This window comes from Saccopteryx bilineata, chromosome 1 (assembly GCF_036850765.1).
Source record: "Saccopteryx bilineata isolate mSacBil1 chromosome 1, mSacBil1_pri_phased_curated, whole genome shotgun sequence".
NCBI lineage: Eukaryota > Metazoa > Chordata > Mammalia > Chiroptera > Emballonuridae > Saccopteryx > Saccopteryx bilineata.
Window position 1 is genome coordinate 301,040,028 of NC_089490.1, and position 21,956 is coordinate 301,061,983.

Here is a 21,956-nt window from a genome sequence, read left to right on the forward strand (position 1 = left end):
CCAGGGAAAGACCGAGCCCCTGGCATCAGGGCAGGGCTGCCACGGGCAAGGTCTCACCCCTCTGGTTTAGTGGCTCTCAATTCTGGCTATATGTTAGAATCACTCGAGTGCCCTTAAAAGGCACCCTGCCTTGGCCAGTTCTGGGACATGGCCTCAGCTCCAGTGGCGTCGGAGCTCCCAGGTGATCCTGATGGGCGGCCCAGGTTGCAGGCCATGGCTCTGACTGGAGCCCTTCCCGAGGGGCTGGCTGAAGGGGGAGTCACTCCAGACCAGGGTCTCAGTGCTGTTTTCCCGATTCTCTGCAGGAAGGGCCCTGTAGAAGCAAAGTCGGAGTGCCAGGAGACAGAAACGAAGCCAGCGCCAGCCGAAGTCAAGACGGTCCCCAACGATGCCACACAGACAAAGGAGAACGAGAGCAAAGCATGATGGGTGATGAGAGAGGAGCAAAAGTCGAAATAAAAAGTGACACAACAGCTTCACCAGAGCATTTCCAATATCACACACAAACACACACACATACACACCAATCCTCTAGTGTCTTTTGCCTTTAAAAAAAGCTAAACAGATGACCATGGGATCTCCTTGTAGGTTCATAGAAAGGGTTCCTTTGTTGTGCACTCACTTGTAAGAAAAATGAGACAAAAAGGTTAAACCCACAGCCAAACTAGGACACTCAGTTCCCTGAAACCATTTAAAAACGAAACAAAAAGACCCCAAATTAAGAATCTAGGAAGCTCAGAAAGAAAAAAAAATCTAGGTTTAGGAATTCTGCACTTGGTGTTGCCCGATTGGCACAGACCAGTTTCATGAGAGATACTTCCAGGCACGAAGACGAATCGAATGAACAAAGTCCAAGTTTATTTTTATACTTTCAGTCAAGTTTGAACTCTGTAAAACCTCATAATAAGTTATAGCTTCTGTTCACTTTGTATCTGTTCAGTATGCAAAGTGTGTCACCCTTTCTAGCTGAATTCAATTCCCACATAAGCGCTTGTTTTGTAGGAAGAATGCCAAATTGCAGCTTCTAGGGGGTAGATCTCAATTTGCAGTATTCAGACTTCTTTTGCCTCCCCCGCCTCTTTTTTTTGTTGCTGCTGTTCTCCCCCCCCCCTTCTGCCAACTTTGCTTTCCAGTGTTTACAAGTTGACAAATGTTTAACTCCGATTGTGTTTCAACGTCCATGTTAAAATAGCTGCCCTTTTTTTTTCTTTTTTCTTTGTAGAATTTGCAGGTACTGCCTAGAGGTGGGTGGGACCATTGCAGGCTTGCTTAGCACAGGACAACTTGGCCCAATAGGATTGTTTACAGTGGTGCTTCCCTCTAGCTGGTTTGAATTTTTTTGCCTGCATCCAGCTCAAGTGAAAATCCCTGTGGTTCAAAATAGTTTTGCTTTTGCTTTTTCTTTTTTCTTTTTTTTGGTTCTTGGTCCCTTTAGTGTTTCCTTGGGGGTTAGACCGCTTTCTGATTAGCCTCACCTGCCTGCATCTGTGATAAAGGCTCTGCTTCCCAGGCCTCTTGTCCTTTGTTTCAAAGGATTCCTTAGACTTTGTGGAATGACACAGAGAAGATTGTATAGTTGGGGGCTGGTCTGGGTGAACACACGTTTGTTTGTTATTTTTTTTTTACTAACCCAAACATCCTCTTTTTGTAGAAAGCCAAATAAAATGTCTACATACAATTTCCTTTCGAGCCCAGAATCTAGAAAGATTTGAGCGGAAGAGCATGCGTGCTTCAGGGAATTAGTGTCTTTTTTTGGAAATCTGCTGAAATAAAAGTAACATCAGCCTTCTGTTCACTTAAGTAGCATTTGTAGAAACAAAGAAAAGAAAAAAATATATATCCAACCTGCTGTCTGGAATCATAACACAACTTTTCCTGGATTGGAAACAAAATAGGGGGAAATATGGAAACTTTAAGGGGGATGGGAGGGGGGAGAAGGGAAAAGCCAGCCCTTTGTATAGAAATTTTGCTTTTTTTTTTCCCTCTCATTCTACTTTAGAACTGCAAGCTTGTGCACTGTGGATGCGTGACTATTTTAGTGTGAAACGTGTTTTTTGTCATAGTATTGAAATAAAACTTCAACATAGTTTGGTTGTGGAAGGTATAGCAGATAGTTCAGACAAAGAAAAATATTCAGGAAACAAAAAAAATTACTCTTCAGAGGAATTGAAGCCTTCAAACAAGGAAAATGCGTAATGTGATCATGGTGATGGAGAAAATGCTGAGTGGCGCCCCAGGACCTCAGCACGTGCTCCCTCCCCAGGCACAAACAGCAGAGGTGATGGGGTGGCAAGACCTCCGAGTCCCTCCTGTGGCCACACTCCTCGTGTTCTGACACTTCTGCCGTCTGATCAGTGGCAACATGCTAGATTATCATTTCAAACTGTGAAAAATAAGTCTTGTCATTTGCTCAGTGTGGGGTTATTTTGCATTTTTCTCATCTCTTGAGGATGGAAATGGAGGATTCCAGCCCACTGCGCTCTGGCCCCTCTGATTCTGGGGCTTGCACAAATCCATGGTTCAAATGCACAGGCCCTGAGGAACAGTGACCTTGAAGACAGTTCTTAGAGCACACAGCAAAACGGGGCTCCCAGGGGTCAGATGGGAGGATCCAGCCGGGAGTGGCAGGCTCTTCCGCCACCAGGGTGCTCAGTGGGATCAGTTCTTCATCTTGCGATGTTCATGGCTTTGACCACCCAGGCCAACCCCACGCTATACCTCATGGAAACTGTGCGTTTAATTCCAAGCAGTTGTGGTTAGACATGCTGATTTTTGTTCTGATGATTAGGAAGAGAAAGAGGTATAGTCAGCCCTCAGATGACCCGGCCCCCCTCCACCCAGAATCCTAGCTCGGCCATTAGCTGGAACCCAAGACTCCGCCTACCTTGTGGTCAGCCTCTCTCCCATTACACGTAGATTTGTCTCTGCATGCGTGAGCTTTCCTTTCCTTAAAAAAAAAAAAAAGGCAAAATAAAACAGAGCAATGCTTTCTCTAAAATCAAAGAGGGAGTCACTTTATTTTCAAGATGTTCTATCTTTTATGTTAAGAAATAAAAGTTTATAATTTCTTTTTAAATTTTTTGAAGGGGGTGGGGATCAATTCTGCCAGTGTCCAATGTCTCTATGTGTCTATATGTGTATGTGCCATACATATGTATTCACATAAATGCCGGCATGGTCAGGTTCTGCTGGAGGGGCACGCAAGTGCCATGCGCAGGGTCTCTGAGTCCCGAAGGGCCGTTGTGTACATAGTGCAGCTTTTTCAGCGGGGACTCTATTTTCACACTTTTTTATGGAGCCTTCCAAGTCCCAGGTTTTCACTCTAGGCTGTCTGTCCGGATGGTGGTTTTCAGACCTCCGTTAACATCCCTGCCCAGCATTCCCGATGTCGGGGGCCTTCTCTCTTGTTGTTACAAAACTTTTTACCAAGTGGAACATCGAGACCGCCTTTGTTTCCATTCTCACTGGTGTAAATACTGAGTACTAACTGAGAATTTTGACTTTGCATTCTGTCAGAATACTTGTGTTCAATAAAAATTAAAAGAAAAAAAACAGCTATTATGTTCTAGCTGGGATTTATTTCGATTCAGCGAGAGTCTGTCATGCGAATCAAATGTGGCATGCCTGCCATACTTGTTTTGGCCTGGGAACGAGGTCAGTTAAATCCGGTGTCCTGAGTTTGTATTGCCTGAATGAGCGTTTCTAATTTTTCTCTCAGGCCAATAGAGGAGTCCTTGTTTAGAAGGACCAGATAACAGATTCAAAAAGATATTATGCAAATTTGGAATAGGCGGATTCGTGTTGTCTGTCATCCTTTACCAATGTCATGAGAGACAGCTACCAAGTAGCTATAAGAGTATCTTTAATCAGAGAAGCTGGCAACCTGAGTAGGCAGGGGACTCCTGTCCAAAAGAACTGCTGTCACACTCTCCTGGTGCTGGTGGTTTTTATAGGGTTCCGGGGCTGTTGGTGATGGTATAACGGAAAAAAAAACACGTCTGAGCAGTTCATTGGATAACAATGTGCATGAGGTGGGGGTTCAGTTACAGGAACATCTCCTCTGCAAGTTCTGATGTAGCACAGACCTAATCAGCAGGGTCCTACCTGGTGTCCTTGGTAAATCTTCAAGGCAGCCAGAGGCAAGGGCTCCCAGGAACAGCTGGGACCTGATGCATCTGGGACCCTCTGCCTCCGGGAATTGAAAAACTCCCTGTTTTTTTAGGATACAAAGTAAAGATTTAAGATTGGTGAGCCGAGTTTCTGATTAATTTATAGGCCTTTTCACAGTAAATCCTGTGGCTAGGCTTTTACAAACAATTATTGTATAATTTAAATTCCCCTAATTGTCAGGTCCCTCCCCAATATAAGCTTTCCCCAACATTCCTATAAAGGTAAACTTTTGCTACATTTCAAAATAAAGGCCAGGGAGCCATTAAGAGAGAATAGCAAACAGATGAACTATTTCCTAACTCATATACCAGCTCCTATTCATTACAACTAAAAGCTGCTATTTCTAAAGCCAGATTTCTACCTTTGGGGCCCCTCATTCCTGCCACTCCCTTGACCTTGAAAGAACTACTTAATTTCCCCAAGACTCAGTTTCCTCTTTTGAAAAATGGGAACTATCAGGCTAATGGAATTGAGATACCAGTCGATAAATGAAGCAAAGTACATGAAAACCAGTGTAGTACTTTCTTCTCAATAAATGATAGTTTAGTTAGCATCCAGGGGGTGTGACAGCATCCAACCCAATTAGAATTGCTGTCTGCACCTGTGCTGTAAGCTGCCAATGCTCAGGCTGATGCACGAGGCTTATTCTAGAATGTGTGGTGCCTCTCCTTCACACACCCCACTGTGAGGGGTCTAACAGGTGACCTCTTGGCACTTGGAACCTTAATTGAGCCCTAGACTTTCAAGACTATAGTCAAGAGTGAAGAAAACTTGGCCTTACCTCAGCATTCTCCTGGATATGCTTCTGTCCAGCTGTGTTTGGGAAGAAGCTGTGGGTAGAGTTAGAATCATCTATTAAACTATGAATCAAGAGTTCCTGGAAAAAAAAACTGGGCCACATGTCCAGGAAGAGGAGGAGGTGAATGACATTCCTAGGGCTCCACCCAGCAACCCCTGTCTGGGACCGATGGTCTGCATTCTAGGGACATGCTTGCAACCAAGCTGTTTTTAGTGCCTGAGGTGGAGGTCATGGAGCCATCCTCAGTGCCCGGGGCCAACTCACTCCAATTGAGCCATGACTGCAGGAGTGGGAGAGAGAGAGAGAGAGAAGCGAGAGGGGGAAGAGTGAAGAAGTAGATGGGCGCTTCTCCTGGGTGTCCTGGGAATCAAACCTAGGACATCCACATACCAAGTCTACTACTGACCTAACTGGCCAGGGTCAGGATTAGTTTTTTCACTGGCCCCAGGACCTTTTCTGATGACACTGAGCCATAGGCATCGATGTGATTTCCTGTGCCACAAATTTTCAACTGCATGGTAGGGGTCAGGGGTGGGGGAAGTGATCAAAACACATTGTTTATTGAGATTGGGAGAAATCATGTAATGGCAACCCTCTTCATCATTCCCTGAAGGCTCGCGTTCAGAGCCTTCCTCCTTCGGTCTGGTCTCCTCTTGGATTCATTCAGTGAAGCCTCTTCAAAGGGCTCGGGATACAGCAGCAAACAGACAAGCTCTTCCAAGGAACAGCCATTCCAGTGTGGGGATGGAGCAGACAATAGGCACAGAAACGCTATGTTGGGATGGTCCCCAGGCTCGTTCACCAATATTTCAAGTCTCCTCTTTCTCCTTCCAGGCACATAATAGGGTTATGCTTCTTTGATCACTTCAGGTGGGTGTGCATGGCTATGTGACATGCTTTGGTCAGTGAAATATGAGCAGTAGACTACATGTCACTTCCAGGACAATCTTTGACAGCCAGTGTGTCTTACCAGGGTCCTCTTCCCCAACAGCAATCAGCACTACTGCAGGTGGCTGAAGTGCCATCACCTGGGCCCACAGTGAAGGATGTGAGAAGGTAAGTCATAATGGATGTGGGGGGTCCATGTGGGAAAAGCCCAGTGGTGGTCTGGTGGATGTACAACAGCTGGCTCTCCAAGGGGGAAGAGAAAAGGAATATATATATATGTATGGGGTGTGTATGTGTGTGAGAGCATGTGTATTTATTGTAAATGTCATTGATATAAAGAATATAATTTATAAATAATTAAATATATAGTAGTCTATATTAAAATCTCATATATGCAATTGAAACTCAGAGAATGCTTTGATTCATTTTTAAGTCTTGTATCCATAACCAACCTACGGTGACAATTGATTAATGAATGCAAACAAGAGGCAGAAGAACAGGGCAGTGTGATTTGTGACAGGTCTGCTGGTCCCCAGGTCTAGGAGTCATGGTTTGGCCCTCCAGGGGACAGCCCTGTGCTATCTCCCCTTCTTGAGCAGGTGAGCCCAGGCACTTGGCTGTCAACCCCAGCTCAGTGCAAGGTAACCCCCAGGTTCTGTCTGTCTAGAGTGCTTCCTGTCATGATGGCTATCACAGGCCATTGGAAATGGGGAAGCGAGCATGAGAAACAAAGTTGCGAAGTTCTCTCCAGAGAGCAGGTGATGAATCTTTCCAAGGGACCCACAATCGGGAACCCAGGGGTCCAGCCCACAAGTCTTCCCACACTCTTTGTCCAGGAGGAAAGACGGTAGATCCTTTGAAACAAGGGAGTGTGTTTCACAGGCAGCCACCACCGCACCATGAGGCTCTATGGCAAGTCAGCAACAGCACCTGTCCTCAGCCACTCCTGACCAAGCTCCTTCATCGTCCCTGCACCAGGCTCCTGCATCTCCTGAGGCACTTGTTCAAACTGCACGTTCCTGGGACCAGCCGCACAGATACTGAGGCTGCAGACCTGGGTCAGCAGATCCCACTGTAGGTGTTCCCTAGACCCCCTGGCCGCGGACTGGTACCGGCCCATGGGCCATTTGGTACTGGTCCACAGAGAAAGAAAAAATAACTTACATTATTTTCGTTTTATTTATATTTAAGTCTGAAAGATGTTTTATTTTTTTAAAATGACCAGATTCCCTCTGTAACATCCGTCTAAGACTCACTCTTGACGCTTGTCTCAGTCACATGATACATTTTTCCGTCCCACCCTAAAGGCCGGTCCATGAAAATATTTTCTGACATTAAACCGGTCCGTGGGCCAAAAAAGGTTGGGGACCACTGCCCTAGACCACACGTGCAGAGCACTGGCAGGGGGATGGGTAGGTGGGGAGCATCTCGCTTCAAAGTCTCCATCGTGGGCACCAGGCACAGCCCCGTCCAGCTAAGGGCGGGGGAAACACTCCTTCAAGAGGCTACTCAGAACCACAGCAATAGGCAGGAAGTTCTGTAGACGCAGCTCAGTGTCTGCATGTGAGCAAGACGCTTCCCCAGGCTCAGTGCATTTCACCACACACTGGAGAGCAGAGTTAGCAACCCAAATTAGTTCAGTGTTTGAGGGCAGGAGCAGCTGAGATGATGTTGTAGCAGGACAGATGTAAACTCCTGCATGCTCCCTGAAAATCCAACAACTGGAGCGTGTGCTGATGGTGATGGGTCTTAACAACAGCATGTTTTAAAGAGAAAGAGAGAGAGAGAAGAAGAAGAAGAAGAAGAAGAAGAAGAAGAAGAAGAAGAAGAAGAAGAAGAAGAAGAAGAAGAAGAAGAGGAGAAAGAGGAAGAGGAAGAAGAAGGAGGAGGAGGAGGAGAAAAAGAGGAGGAGGAGGAGGAGGAAGAGGAGGAGGAGGAGGAGAAAAAGAGGAGGAGGAGGAGGAGGAGAAGAAGAAAAGAGTATGGGTTTTTAATTGGCTATAAACTCAGGATGAGAAGTGAGGCAGCTTATATGTTCAAAAACATTTGTGATGATGACATTGATAGCTTTTTAAAATTTGTACTTAACATTCTTTTTAAAAATTATTTATTCATTTCTTTTTAGAGAGAGAAAGGGGGAGAGAGCGAGAGTAACATCAACCTGTTTCTGTATGTGCCCTAACCAGGGATCGAACCGGCAACCCCTGAATATCGGGATGATGTTCTAACCAACCAACCTCTCTGGCTCCAGGGCTTAATATTCTTGTGGCACTATGTTAGATACTATTCTAAGCACTTAAATATTTATTATTAGTCCTTATAATAATTCTATGAGATGGGTATTATTATTAACCCCATTTTATAGGTGAGGAAACTGAGGCATAGGGAAGTGTCATAATGTCCCCGGAGTCACAGTCAATAAGAAGCAGAGCCCAAATTGGAACCCAGTCATACACTGTTCTGGCAAGGAACATGTGAGCCAGCACTCCACCCTGCCCTGGGAAGACCACACTGTGGGCTTGTGTCACACCAAGAAGGCATGTCCAGGGCAGCAGCACCAGCCAGTGAAGGAACTAGAAGCCGTCTCTGTGGAGGAGCCCGTGAGGGGGGCTCAGGGGGAGGGCACTGGAGTAAATAAAACCCAGGAGGCTTCCAATGGCTGCCTTCATACATTAACAGGGTTACCTTTAGAAAAGAAAGTGGACTTTAATAGGTAGCGCTCCCAAGGGCTCTCATAGTCCAACCTTGTGGGGAAACTGGCCTTCTGCACACAGAGGAACATGACTGTATCAGAGCAGCCCGAGAAGACAGGCGAGCTCAGCAGAGCTGGCCGGCCACCCCTCCGGCTCAGGGAGCAGAGCTGCCATGGCAGAGCACAGGTGACCCGTTCAGACCTAACTGCCTTTGGTGCCACGGCTCTGCACACCCACGGCAGGCTGGAGCACTGCATGCAGAGGAAGCACGTGGTCCACGTGATCATGGCTGCTCTTTGATTCACCTTCCAGGTGCAGCAGAGGGGCTGGGGCTGGGTGGCCAGTACAACCCAGATGCTGAGGAGGAGGAGTAGCTAAGAACAGAGGTGAAACCTGCTAAGGACGATGTCTCCTGCCATTTGATCAGGACTTGACCCACCCTGTACATGCTCCAAACACAACCATACTCCAAGCACAAAAGGTTGTGGTATTCTTGGCCCTGGCTGGTTGGCTCAGTGGTAGAGCGTCGGCCTGGTGTGCAGAAGTCCCGGGTTTGATTCCCGGCCAGGGCACACAGGAGAAGCACCCATCTGCTTCTCCACCCCTCCCCCTCTCCTTCCTCTGTCTCTCTCTTCCCCTCCCGCAGCCGAGGCTCCATTGGAGCAAAGATGGCCCGGGCGCTGGGGATGGCTCCTTGGCCTCTGCCCCAGGCACTAGAGTGGCTCTGGTCGCAACAGAGCGACGCCCCGGAGGGCAGAGCATCGCCCCCTGGTGGGCGTGCCGGGTGGATCCCGGTCGGGCGCATGCGGGAGTCTGCCTGACTGTCTCTCCTCGTTTCCAGCTTCAGAAAAATACAAAAAAAAATTAAAAAAAAAAAAAGTTTGTGGTATTCTTATTTACTCGCTTGTTCAGTATTGATTACGGTCAAATATTTATTGAGCACCTACTGTGTGTCAGGCACTAGGCTGGGTCATGAAGGTACAGTGACAAATATGACAGGTAACATACCTGTCCAGAAGCATGGAGCCTGGCACATTGGAAAGATCACAGAACCCAGAGAGAGAGAGCTACATATCTTGCATTGGACACTGGCATGTTCCAAGCTCTGTGACCATGGGCAAAGTACTAAACCTCTCTGAGTATGTTTATCTCATCTATAAAATGAGGCTACCTACTTTATATGATGGTTTGAAACTTAAAAGAGACCCTGTACACAGCTGTGATCAATAGGCACTAGTGCTTACATTAGTCAGGGTTCTTAGCAAGCCCCTGAAGCTAATTCTGGTTGATTAAGCAAATCAGGGCCCTGGCTGGGGTGCTCAGTTGTTTAGACTTAGAGCATAGTTTCAATATGCCAAGGTTACAGATTCAATCCCCAGTCTGGGCACATACTAGAATCAACTGATGAATGCACAAATAAGTAGAACAACAAATCAATGCTTCTCTTTCTTATTTCTTAAATCAATCGGTCAAACTCAAACAGGATTTTACTAGCAGGGTTTAGGGTGGTTCATACAATCTTGAGAGGCCTGGAGAACAAGACTCAAGGCCAAGTGTCCATAAGCAATGCCCATAACAGTACTGCAAAACTGGCCTGGAGAGAAAGCCACGACTGCCCACTTTCCCCCAGTAATGCTATGTGTAGGGCAGGCACTTGGCCATCCAACTGCTACTACATACTCTCCCCACCCTACCTCCAAAAGAAAGCCAATGCCTCTGCCACGATCTTTGCCAGAAAAAATGGGTTCTGGGCGGAATCTCTGCCTACTCAGAGGGGTTTGGGTCTCATCTATGCCTGGTCATAGCTACAAAGAAGCCTGAAGAAAGGGGAGGTCTCAGGCTTCCACTTTGGGGTGGCAGGATGCAGAAGCTGGAACTCCCTTTAATATTCAATGAACACTGGACAGCAGAACATACAAATGTCCACTAGGGTCGCTTACTAGTTCTGCCAATTCCTGGTTGAGATGCCCCAGTCTCACTAAAGCCTCCCTGCCCCCAACCTGCAACCTTGACACATCACTAAAGTTCTTCTAAAACATCTATATGCAGGCGGGTCCCAGTCCCCAGCTTATGGGCAAGTCTCAGGCTGGATATTTGGGGAAGGGTGAGACACTGAGTCTCCCCAGAGTTTAGGTGAGCCTAGGGCCTGACTGAAAAGAGTGCACAGTGGGCTAAGCCTGCCATCGAGTGGCTGTTCCGAGAACCACAGGAGGAGCTGGTCTTGCCTCCAGCCCAGCTACCCAGACAGCCATGCCTCCCCAGGCCTGGGGAATGAGCGTTTCTCCTCTTCTCTGCTTTTGAAGCGGGTTGTCAATACTGCTTGTATTTGTATCCTCTCACAACCACATCAAATTTATAACAAAACTACAGAACAACCATCGCGCAGAACCACCTGAAGTCTAGCAGAACAGATTTCCTATAACTAAGGATATAAAAAATAAGACACATCGAGACTGGTAAGAGGGGTGGAGATGTGGAACCAGTTGATCCCTTACCCACAGATAAAAACTGGGAGGGATATCTTGGCTGCAAAGGTCCCTGCCCCACATCAGGCACCCAGCCCAGGGTTCCATTGCTAGGAAGAAAAGTGTCCATAACTTCTGGCTGTGAAGACCAGTGATACAATTAAATTGGGTGATCCAAAGAGCTGTGGAGTCCCAGCGTTCAATCCTCTTAAAGGACCCGAGCATGGGCTCACTTGCACTCACTCTCTCTGAGCTCCAGTGCAGGGGCAGCAGCTTAAAAAGCAGCAAGGACACACATGGAGGAACAGAATTGTTCAGCATCAGAGTGAGGACTGAGGGGGCAACTTTCTCCCAGACAGAACTGCTGGCGGAGGCTTTTGCCCCATAGACCCAGCAGGTAGGCACCACATCTGAGTTCACGTCACTTCTCATCCCGCCCTGGTGATTCCCTGAGACCCTCCCACCCAAGCTGTTTCCAGGGCCTCTCCCTTACAAATAATCTGTCTTGGCCCATGCTTTGGACTTTCCTAAAACCACTCATCTGAGCAGCATCTGGCATTGGCATGCCCCATGCTCTTACGAAGTGGCCCCAGGTTTGGCACTGACAGCAGCTAGCCTTGGTTCCCAGTTTGGCCTCCCTTGGGCACCTCTAAGCCCAGCACAAGTAGCAGCCATCTGCAGATCTTTCTGCAACTCATACCAGATGCCCCTGGGCAGGGCACATGTGGTGCCTGACCTTGGCCTGCATCTCCTGGAAAGCCCCAGAGCCAATGCAACTGGTGGACAGCTTTAGATCATGCCGAAACACCTCCATGATTGACATACTCAAGGGGCAGACTCAGTGAGCATCAGAGCCCTGCTGAAGTGAGTCCTGCTCTGTGGGGCTGGCGAGGCTGCACCACTGGACCCTACAGAGCACCTACTACATACGTAAGGCCACTCTACCAAGACTGGAAGACATAGCATAGCTGCTCTACCTAACACATCAAAACAAACACGGGAAGGCCGCCAAAATGAACAGACAAATATAAGTGTCCCAAATGAAAGGACAGAACAAAACTCCAGGGGAAAAACAAACAAACAAAATGAAGACAAGCAATGTACCAGGTGCAGAGTTCAAAACACTGGCTCTAGGGATACTCAACAAAGTTAGGAAAAAAGTAGATGAATTTAGTAAGAACTTGAACAGAGGTAGGATACATAAAAATAGAGATAGAAAATATTAAAAAGAACCAGTCAGAATGAAGAATGCACTAACTGAAATAAAGACTATATTACAGGGAATCAAGAGTACAGCAGAGGAAACAGAGGGTCGAATCAGCAATTGGAAAGATAAGGATGCAGCCTGACCAGGCAGTGGCGCAGTGGATAGAGCGTCGGACTGGGATGCAGAGGACCCAGGTTCAAAACCCCGAGGTCGCCAGCTTGAGTGCAGGCTCATCTGGTTTGAGCGAGGCTCACCAACTTGAACCCAAGGTCACTGGCTTGAGCAAGGGGTCACTTGGTCTGTTCTAGCCCCCCCCCCCCCGTCAAGGCACATATGAGAAAGCAATCAATGAACAGCTAAGGTGCCGCAACGAATAATTGATGCTTCTTATCTCTCTTCCTTCCTATCTTTCTGTCCCTATCTGTCCCTCTCTCTGTCTCTTTCTGTCTCTGTCACCAAAAAAAAAAAAAAAGAAAGAAAGATAAGGAAGCAGTAAACACTGCAGAACAGCAAAAGAAAACAGAATCCCTCCAAAACGAGTGTACTCTAAGGAGCTTTTGGAATAACTTCAAGTGCACCAACGTTCACATCATGGGGTAGCTGGAAGGAGAAGAAAGAGAAATAATGACAGAATACTTCTCTAACCTGGTGAAGGAAATAGACAACAAGTCCAGGAAGCACAGAGAATTCCAAACAAGATGAATGCAAAGGCCCCCACAACCAAGACACATCAATTAAAATGCCAAAGGTTAGCTATAAGAGATAATATTAAAGCAGCAAAAGAAAAGCAGTTGATTCCCTGCAGTGGAGTTTCCACAAGACTGTCAGCTGATTTATCAACAGGAACTTCACAGGCCAGAAGGGACAGGTATAAAATATTCAAGGTGATGAAAAGCAAGGACCTACAACCAAGGTTACTCTACTCATGAAGGCTATCATTAAGAATCAAAGGACAGATAAAGAGCTTCCTAGATAAGAAAATGTTAAAGATGCTTATCACCACTAAACCAGTATTGAAAGAAATATTAAAGGGTCTTCTTGAAGAAGGAGGAGGAGGAGAAGCAGAAGTGGAAACAGAAGCAGAAGAGGAAGAGGAGGAATAAGAAGAAGAAGAAGGAGGAGGAGGAGGAAGAGGAGGAGGAGGAGGAGGAGGAAACAGGAAATGATTAAAGATATAAATAATATAATGGTAATAAATACATACCTATCAACAATAACTTTAAATCCCAATGGACTAAATGTTTTAATTAAAAGACATACAGGGTAGTAAGTAACCCTAGAACCCTATGTATCTCTGTATATCCTCTGGTCCCCAAAACCTTAGAGGCAAACAAACAAACAAGAACAACAACAACAAAAAACACTACGAAAAGCTGATATATCATTATAATTTCTGAGTGATGCAACCATCCTTAGATGAAAGTGTCCCTACAAATGATGAATAAGTGTCAAACATTCACTATAGCCAAAATCTGTGACATCATTTAATTCAATAAGAATGAGCAGCAACAGCAGTAGCACTAGCGGCAGGAGCCCAGCCAAGTGTGTGACAACTGTGGGTGCTCAACAAACATGAAGCCAGTGTCTGCACAGCGGGCTGATGGCTCTGCCACCACCGTTGTCCAAGTGTGGCCGGCTTGCCCACATGGTGGCAGTATCACTCCACATCAGGAAAGTAGGGAGGGCACAGTTTCCATCTGGCACTAAATGGCCAACTCCCCTTTACTCGTCAGGCGGAGGAGTGCTGTGACCCACAGAAAGGGGAACATTATTGGTGTCATCCTGTCTTTCTTTAATGGAGGTGGACATGGCCCCCTGGCTATGAAAGATGCATTCATTACCCTTGGAGGTTTGGACCCGATGGTGAAGCAGGAGGAGACACCCTGTACGGAGGTATACACATCCACAAGGCCAAAATGGAGCCATCCTAGGGATGGTCACTGATAGCATAATTCGAAAACAGAGTTCCCAGCGAAGGGTGACACATGGGGCAATGTGTTGAGATGGGATAGTATAAGTGGGGGGGACTTCAGACCACAGTTCACAGGTTGGTTCAGGCTCAGGCAAGTCACATGACCTCCCTGGCTGCATTTTATTTTTATTTTTTGTCTGAGATGGGAATAGGACCCTGTAGGGCTGTTGAGAGATTTCAGCTTGATGATCCTTACAAAGGATTGAATGTGAGGCCTGGTACATAGAAGCTCAGAGTGTTAGTTACTATCACTCTTGTTATTATTGGTGTTAATAAATTGCAGTGTTATTACCTATACATAGAGGTCCCAGGAAGCCTCTTGCCCCCTATGAACACTCAGACTAAATATATAACTATTTCCTGAAATTATCCCTTCACTTATAATAAAGTGGGAACTGAGAGAGCAAAGGGTGGGTCCAAGAGGCAAGAATTTTAGCTGTTGTTTTTTTTAAAATAAAAGGACATATAAAAGTTTAGAGGGGAAAATCAAATGCAAATTTTGAATTCTCTTTAGAGAGGCAAGAAACTGCACCAAGTTCCTACAGCTTCCTCCTCTTCTAAATCTTGAAGCAAAGTTATCCAATGAGGTGCAGTCCCAGCATCCATGGTGAGGGGTTTTGTCCAGTAGGGCCATCTTCACAGTCTGCAGGGCTCCAGCTCCGAGCGGACCTTGTCTGCACCCTCTTCTTCCAGCAAGAAAAGAGGGAGATCCTTTTATTCCTCATGCAGATGTCCTCAGAAATATTATATATATATAATGTGTGTATATATATATATATATATATATATATATATTTTTTTTATTTTATCCCTCCCAAGCTCATAAGGTATGATCACTGACAAAAGGCAAAGAGGTAGTAGGATTGTTTACACAAAAGGGGGAGCAGAGGAAAAGAGAGGAGAGATGGCTTATCGTAACCTCCAGGTCTCAGATTTACTGTGCGGTAGAAGGTGGCCAAGTGTTCTCCAGTTTGTATTGAGGACCTGATAAAGCTGTAAAACCTATGTACTAAACAAGGGATTGGGTCACTGGAGGTAGCGGTTGAGAGAGTATGATTCATATAGTTTCTCTAGGAGGAATATATTTGAAACTCAAGTCTATTTTCCTCTTGTGTTTAAATATGAAAATGTAGTCATTGACACTTAAAATTAAGGTGACCAACTTTTTTACAATGAAAAGGACAAAAATAAATAGAAGAAAACAATATTGTAAATAAAAGAAACATTTTATTCATTGCAACAATAATACACTATAATATGATAAATGCATAATAAAAATGTTTATAATATTTTCTCTTGTAATTATGCTTCCATGCCTATTAATTTTTAATAATAATTATAAGAAATTATTGAATGAATAGTTTTTGTCAATGTATCATCTTGTAATAATATATTGGAAATATCTGAACAAGAAATATCCTTCATGTTGAATTTTATAGCAAGTGCTGCAGTTAGAGTATCAACATTCACTGGTCCAAAAATCATTAGCAATTGAAAAAACTCAACTGCCGCATTAGTTCCAGGGCAGCACAACATAAATTGAACAAGAATAAATAAATTTTCACATGGAATATGTTCATTTTTGAAATGTCTGCATATTTCCACCCATATTTTATCAATTTCAATATGTTCATTTTTCCATTGTATTAATTTTTCAGAATTTAAATATACATTTAGTCTTCTAATTTTTTCAAAGAGACAATTGTCATCTATTTTGATGTCTGGCATTTCTTTAGATAAAAACTGAAGACAAGATTCAATATCTGTCCAATATACTTGTGATGAAGTAAAAAAACACCATTGAAAACTGTTATTTCCCATGATGTTTGTTTCAGACCATTCTTCGATCAATATACTGAAAACATGTCTGGTAAAAATTCTGCACTTCTTTGATAAACCTTTCTGTTATGCCCAGATTTGATTCCTCTAAATCTGACAATTTTCTTTTTATAATTAAAGGAAGAAATCTTTCTTCAAAACGAGATTTATATTGAGGGATAAAGTCATTCAAAATAAGACTAACTTCCATAGCTGAAATGTGTTCACCTTCAATGTTTTGAATCGTTTTGTGAAAAATAGATGCTTGATTATGTACAAAATACATTAATATCTCAGATATTTTATTATTGAAAAATGATTCAAGGATTTTAGGACATTTGTCTAAACTTAAAAAATATAAACAGAGAGGCTCAAATAATTGTAGAACACGCTCTTATAAAAGATGTTAGAGCAAGTCATCTAACTTTTGAATATCCTAAAAGCTTTTTGTATTCTTCGCTTCTTCACAAAATTGTTGTAAAGTAGCAACACAAATGGTAAAACGACTAAATGCAAATAAATTGCAGTTATTATTACTTCTACATCAATTGGCATGGCACATGATGCTGTGTTGACTGCATTTCACAAAATATGTGCATTACAACTTATTCCTAGTATTTTCTTTTGGAGTAACTTGTAATTTTACGTACACATTATTCACCTCTTTGCATCTTCGCCCACCAAAATTTGTATTTGTATTATCAGCCTTTAGTACAACAACTTTGGATTTCAAATTGTTTTCATTTATTATTCTGTAGAGATGGTTTGACAAAATTTCAGAAGTTTCACTCTCAGTGGATTCTAAATTTAAAATTTTGACTTGAATGCCCTTGGTAACATTAAAATATCTTACTATTATTGGATACAATTTAATTTCATTATGATTTGATGCATCAGATAAAATTGTTACAAGTGCTGCAGTTTCCGAGTCCTCTGTAAGTATTTTGTCACAGTAATTTTTAAATACTGATTTCAAAATAGCCTCGCATTTTGTCCTGACACATGAAAATTTTGCACTGTGAAACTTTTTCAATAATTTAGTTGTACAATCCATACTACAAAAACTCTGATTGTGAATTACGGTATGAAATGCAAATGTTCCCTCCATTGCAGCCAACTGTTTTTCATCTTCAGAATAATTTGGAGTTTTTAAAAAACTTGTCACTTTACAACTGGAAGCTGATGCATCTAATGATTGCTTATGTTTGTTGGTGGTCAAGTGTTTCGTTATCGCTGCTCTGCCCCCAAATACAATACAAAATTCTCCGCTGCAAATATTGCAGAAAACAATGGTAACTTTCTTTGATATGAGGAATTGAAATTCCTTTTTCGATTTATTGTTGAAATGGCATTTTCTCTTTTTTGATTTTTCCATCCCCTAAATGAAATTTAAAATTAAAAATAAAATATAGAGCTACGCGAATGATGTAAGCACATTAGGAACTGAAAATGTTATATCATGGTAGGTGAATTTTCCAGAAGCTAAATTAACAAAACTAAATATGAAACAAAACCACTAATTTGGAGTGATATTTAGGTGTATTTATCATTTTCTAATTTTAAAATGTCTGTTTTAAGCAACTATTTATCAAAATGCATTATTAATAGATATCGTTTGAGGTTAGATCTCCACTTTAAAACTCAAATTTCGAGAAAATACTTGTAAATAAAATTATACATTTTTGGAAATTATTAAGTAGATAATGAATTAATAAAACGTGAATTGCACAATTCAATCACACTTACCTGTGATTGAATATTTACTGAGAAAGAAATAATTGTGAATCTACAATGTCGTATGTGCCGTGTCATGTTTCAGTAAGAAGTACACAAAGCCATTTGCATGCTCGGTATGTTGTGTGCTCTCTCAAGGTCTCCCATATGGAGCGCATGCGTCTCATAATTGCGTCTTGCTGCACTGTACTGATCCTTGATAATTGTCATGTCAAATACAAATACGTCACATCACACGCAATGGATCGACTCTGCATCGATTGAATATGCACATTTACAGACTAGTCTTCCAATATCAAAAAGGAGGACATATAGGAGGACACTTTTCAAGGGAGCATGGAACTTACAAAAGAAGGACTGTCCTCTGTAAAAGAGGACGATTGGTCACCTTATTAAAATATAAATCACAATGATCACAATCTATGTATAGAATTGTGTACAATGTCACTAAATGTTGTCATTGTAGCATGTAAAGAACAATGGTCTGAATGGATTAGACATGAAGGACTATGCAGATGTCTTGGGTTCCATCCCCGGACATCTAATATAAAATAGTGATTATTGGTACTGAGACTGTTGTAACGAAACCAGCGAGAGTACACAAATGTTCTCCACACTAAAGTACAAATTTAAAGGAGTCTTTTATTCAAAGTCGGTGACTGCATGGAGACCTAAGTCGATCAAATCATGTGGCCTGAACACAATTTGAAGTTAGCTTTTAAAAATCACACACAAAAAAATAAAATAAAATACCCCCCCTCCAAAAAAAACCAAACAAACAAACCATGAAGGGCTATGTTATGCTGCATAGCAAACAGGTCCAAAATTATTGTGAATTATAATGAGAAAGGTCTATTGCTCACTTTGCAGATAGCCCAGAGACTACAGGGCTTACTAGGACTGTTAACATTTTAAAGTGATCAATCTGGCTAGTATGTGATTTACCCTAGAACTCATTTTGTGACTTTAACAATGCTTGTCCCCCACAATGCACGTTTCTGGGAAGCCTGAAGTAGAGACACTACACACTTCCTTTTCCATCTAGAACAGTGGTGGTCAACCTGGTCCCTACCGTCCACTAGTGGGAGTTCCAGCTTTCATGGTGGGCGGTAGCAGAGCAACCAAAGTATAAATAAAAAGATAGATTTAACTATAGTAAGTTGTTTTATAAAGATTTATTCTGCCAAACTTAGTGAAAACCCGACATAAAGTACTTGATAAGTAATTATTATTATATGCTTTAACTTGCTGTAACTCTATTTTATAAATTTTATAAAGTAAAGTTACTTCCCTACTTTATAAGTCACCATTACTGTGGAACCGGTGGGTGGTTAGAAAATTATACTACTAACAGAAATACAAAAGTGGGCGGTAGGTATAAAAAGGTTGACTACCCTGATCTAGAATAACTCAGATTGGAATCTTCCTCCACGCCTGTGGGGCAGCTGTGTTAGACCTGCTCTCTGGTACCGGCCACAAGCACTTCGCCTGAATGGTACGTGATGGTGTGGCAGCGCCACGTGCATGTGGCCTATATAAGGCTATGGTGCTTGCGCTGGAGAGAGATGGGGGATTGTGGGTGGCGGATTGTCTGCCCGCCACTATGAGGAGCCATTCTTGCTGTTTGTGAGCTGGAGAAGAGGTTTTCCCCTGCCTGTGTGCTTGTCCGCCATTGTGAGACTTTATTAAATGGAATGGCCCTAACGCTTGGGGCTCCACAGTGCAATTTCTCTACCATCTGCCAAATCCAATGTGGACCTGCCCGGCCTCCTCCACCTACACTGCAGTGCTGAACAAGAGGGTAATTCACTCATTCAATGAATCTTTATTGAGCTCCCACTGAGCGCCAGATGCTGGGAATACTAAAACAAAATAAAACAAAATCCCTGCTCCCAAGCGATTCATGGTCTAATAATCCTGTCAGATTTACAGGGCTGGGGTTTGGAGGGAGGTCTGGGCTGATAGAGGTCCATGTAGCAGTCATCAAGATGGAAGTGACTTCTGAAGATGTGCAAGTGTCTGTGGTTGCTGAGTATATTGTTACTCCAGGTCTAAGGAAGAGCCCACTGGCCACGCCCGCCAATTGCTCCTGACCACGCCCACCCCTCCCTCTCGCCCCTGGTCTCGCCGGGTAGACGCCCCGTCCCGCGTCAGTCCCGGCCCACGCACAGCCGCCATTTCCTCGCTTGCCCCTTACAGGTCAGTGCCGCGGGGTGGTCCGGAGTGTGCCCTGCAATCTGGTACTGATCTGACTGTCAGAGCCGAACAGAGAACGCTGGTTTGGGCCTCAGCAAATGGGGCGATTTCGGTTGCGGGCTGGGACCTCCACGGCAAGCGCAGATACCCAGGGACGCTACTGGGCGTTTTCCGGGCAACGGTGCCTCCGCCTCGCCTCTTGCGCCCCGCGGGGTGGGGCGAATGGGGCCCACGATTCTCCGGGCTCCCGCGCGGCTCCCCGCGGGCTGCGGCTGCTGCTGGGTGACATCCTCCTTGGCGTGGCGTGGCGCGGCGCGGCGCTTCAGTGGGCTCGTTGACCCGGCCCTGCGCGCTCTCACATCTCTGCCCTGAGAGCACAGGGCGGAGCACCCTTGAGAGTTCCAGCCTTGCTTCAGCCCCTAGTAACTTTGGGCGAGTCAACTCATCAGGAGGTCCCGTGGATGTGTAAAATGTTAGAGCTAGAAAGAATCCTAGCAGTCTTTTATTTAAGCCACACATCCTCATTCCCGTTTTATAGATGAGGGTGCCTCATAGTTACCATCCATACCATGCCTGGAGTTTGAAATTAATTCTCAGAATAGCAAATGAAGTGTATTGTTTGCATAGAGTGAATGAGGACTCTGAGGCTCAGAGAGGTTGTGACTTTAGCTGAGGTCACACAGCCTGTCGTTGATGGAGTCTCAGAAATTGAGCAACTCACCCCTTATTTGTGGCAGATTTCAAATTCCCAGTTACCGGTGCATTGCAAAGACTACTGAACCTCGCTGTAAATCAGAGTCACCTGGGATGTGTTTGAAACTATCCAGTTCTGAATACTATTTCCGGTTTACTGACCAAGACGCTCTGGCGCCAAGGCTGAGGAGTCTGTATATTTAACAAAATTTTGGATGACTTTTATGGTATGTGGATGAACCTTATAGAACCACTTGGCACACCGTGCACCTTCTCACTGAGAACAACTGGGACATAAGCTAAAGCACGTGGAGAAGAGGAGGAGCTGGGGCATGGTGCTGTCAGTTCTGATCCCTGCAGCTAACTTGTACTTTCCACGCCTCAGAAACAAGCCAGGTTATATTTTAAACAGTTTTGGACCGTATTTCTAGTGTCCTGTTACATAGCCAGGTCCAAGCTTCTTGCTAAGCCAGTCGGTTATGATCAAAGTCAAGCATCTCTGGAAGTTTGTTAACTGCTCTCCTCCTGGTCCCCTTCCCCCCAGGTTTCCGAATCACAGCAGCTGACTTTGGCTTTGGAGAAACGTTTTGCAGGGTGGCTTCCCCAGTGGAGGGTGGACTGGAAGCTTTCTGGAGGTATCACCACAATCAGTGAGTGTCCCTTGGACTCAAAAAGCCTTCAGAGTGGAATAGATCACCCTGCTGTTATTTATGATATTTATAAACCCATCTTAAAAATAATTACTTGGCTCCTAGGAGGCTAATAAGCCTGACAGATTCTGTTTAAATGTTTCATTGTTATTAATTTTCATCATCTATACTGCCTCCCTCAGGGGTTCTGGTTCACAATGGCTGACGATCAAGAGAAAGACTTGCAGAAATTTCTTAAAAATGTGGATGAAATCAGTAAGTACTAGCGAATCATACACAAATTAAATTCTACTGTAGAGGTGGAGTGACTAAAAAGAAATGATTATTTCTGGGTTGCCTGACAGGTTTATGACTCTTAAGAAAAAAATAATTGAAATTAAAGTTATCAAGAAACAAGTAATATTTGAGCCTGAGGGTAGTATTTTTTGGCTGTTAATTGCCATCAGAGACGCTGTTACCATTAGAATTCTTGGAATTCAGGCTGACAGTCACATTTTGTTCTCTTCCTTGTAGACTCAGGTCAAAATGAGCTTCTATTTCCCCATGGCCAGTGAGCCTAGCTCTTGTTCCCTTTGAGATCGTTCAGAGGCGCTGTTGATCAGTTTGGGATCCCTCTTGTTTTATAGTAGAACCACTAATGTTTTTGAGCTGCAGAGGCAAAATCAAGTGAC

At 44.1% G+C, this 21,956-nt stretch overlaps 2 protein-coding genes across 14 annotated transcripts in view; both read left to right on the forward strand.

Moving 5' to 3' along the window:
- NCAM1 (neural cell adhesion molecule 1) overlaps window positions 1–3,020 on the forward strand; it is a 342,200-nt gene extending 339,180 nt beyond the window's left edge. For all 8 annotated transcript variants that reach the window (XM_066244859.1, XM_066244853.1, XM_066244876.1 and 5 more), the window contains one exon: window positions 306–3,020. In XM_066244859.1, the coding sequence (XP_066100956.1) occupies window positions 306–426 (121 nt within the window). In that variant the 3' untranslated portion in view covers window positions 427–3,020. The remainder of the gene's footprint in view (window positions 1–305) is intronic.
- Window positions 3,021–19,892: 16,872 nt separating this feature from the next.
- Window positions 19,893–21,956, forward strand: part of TTC12 (tetratricopeptide repeat domain 12) — a 55,809-nt gene continuing 53,745 nt past the window's right edge. For 2 of the 6 annotated variants that reach the window (XM_066244940.1, XM_066244987.1), the window contains exons 1-4: window positions 19,893–19,945; window positions 20,680–20,862; window positions 21,180–21,285; window positions 21,468–21,540. In XM_066244940.1, coding sequence (XP_066101037.1) covers window positions 21,483–21,540 — 58 coding nt within the window. In that variant the 5' untranslated portion in view covers window positions 19,893–19,945; window positions 20,680–20,862; window positions 21,180–21,285; window positions 21,468–21,482. The other 4 variants (XM_066244979.1, XM_066244960.1, XM_066244949.1 and 1 more) reach the window with 4 other exon arrangements.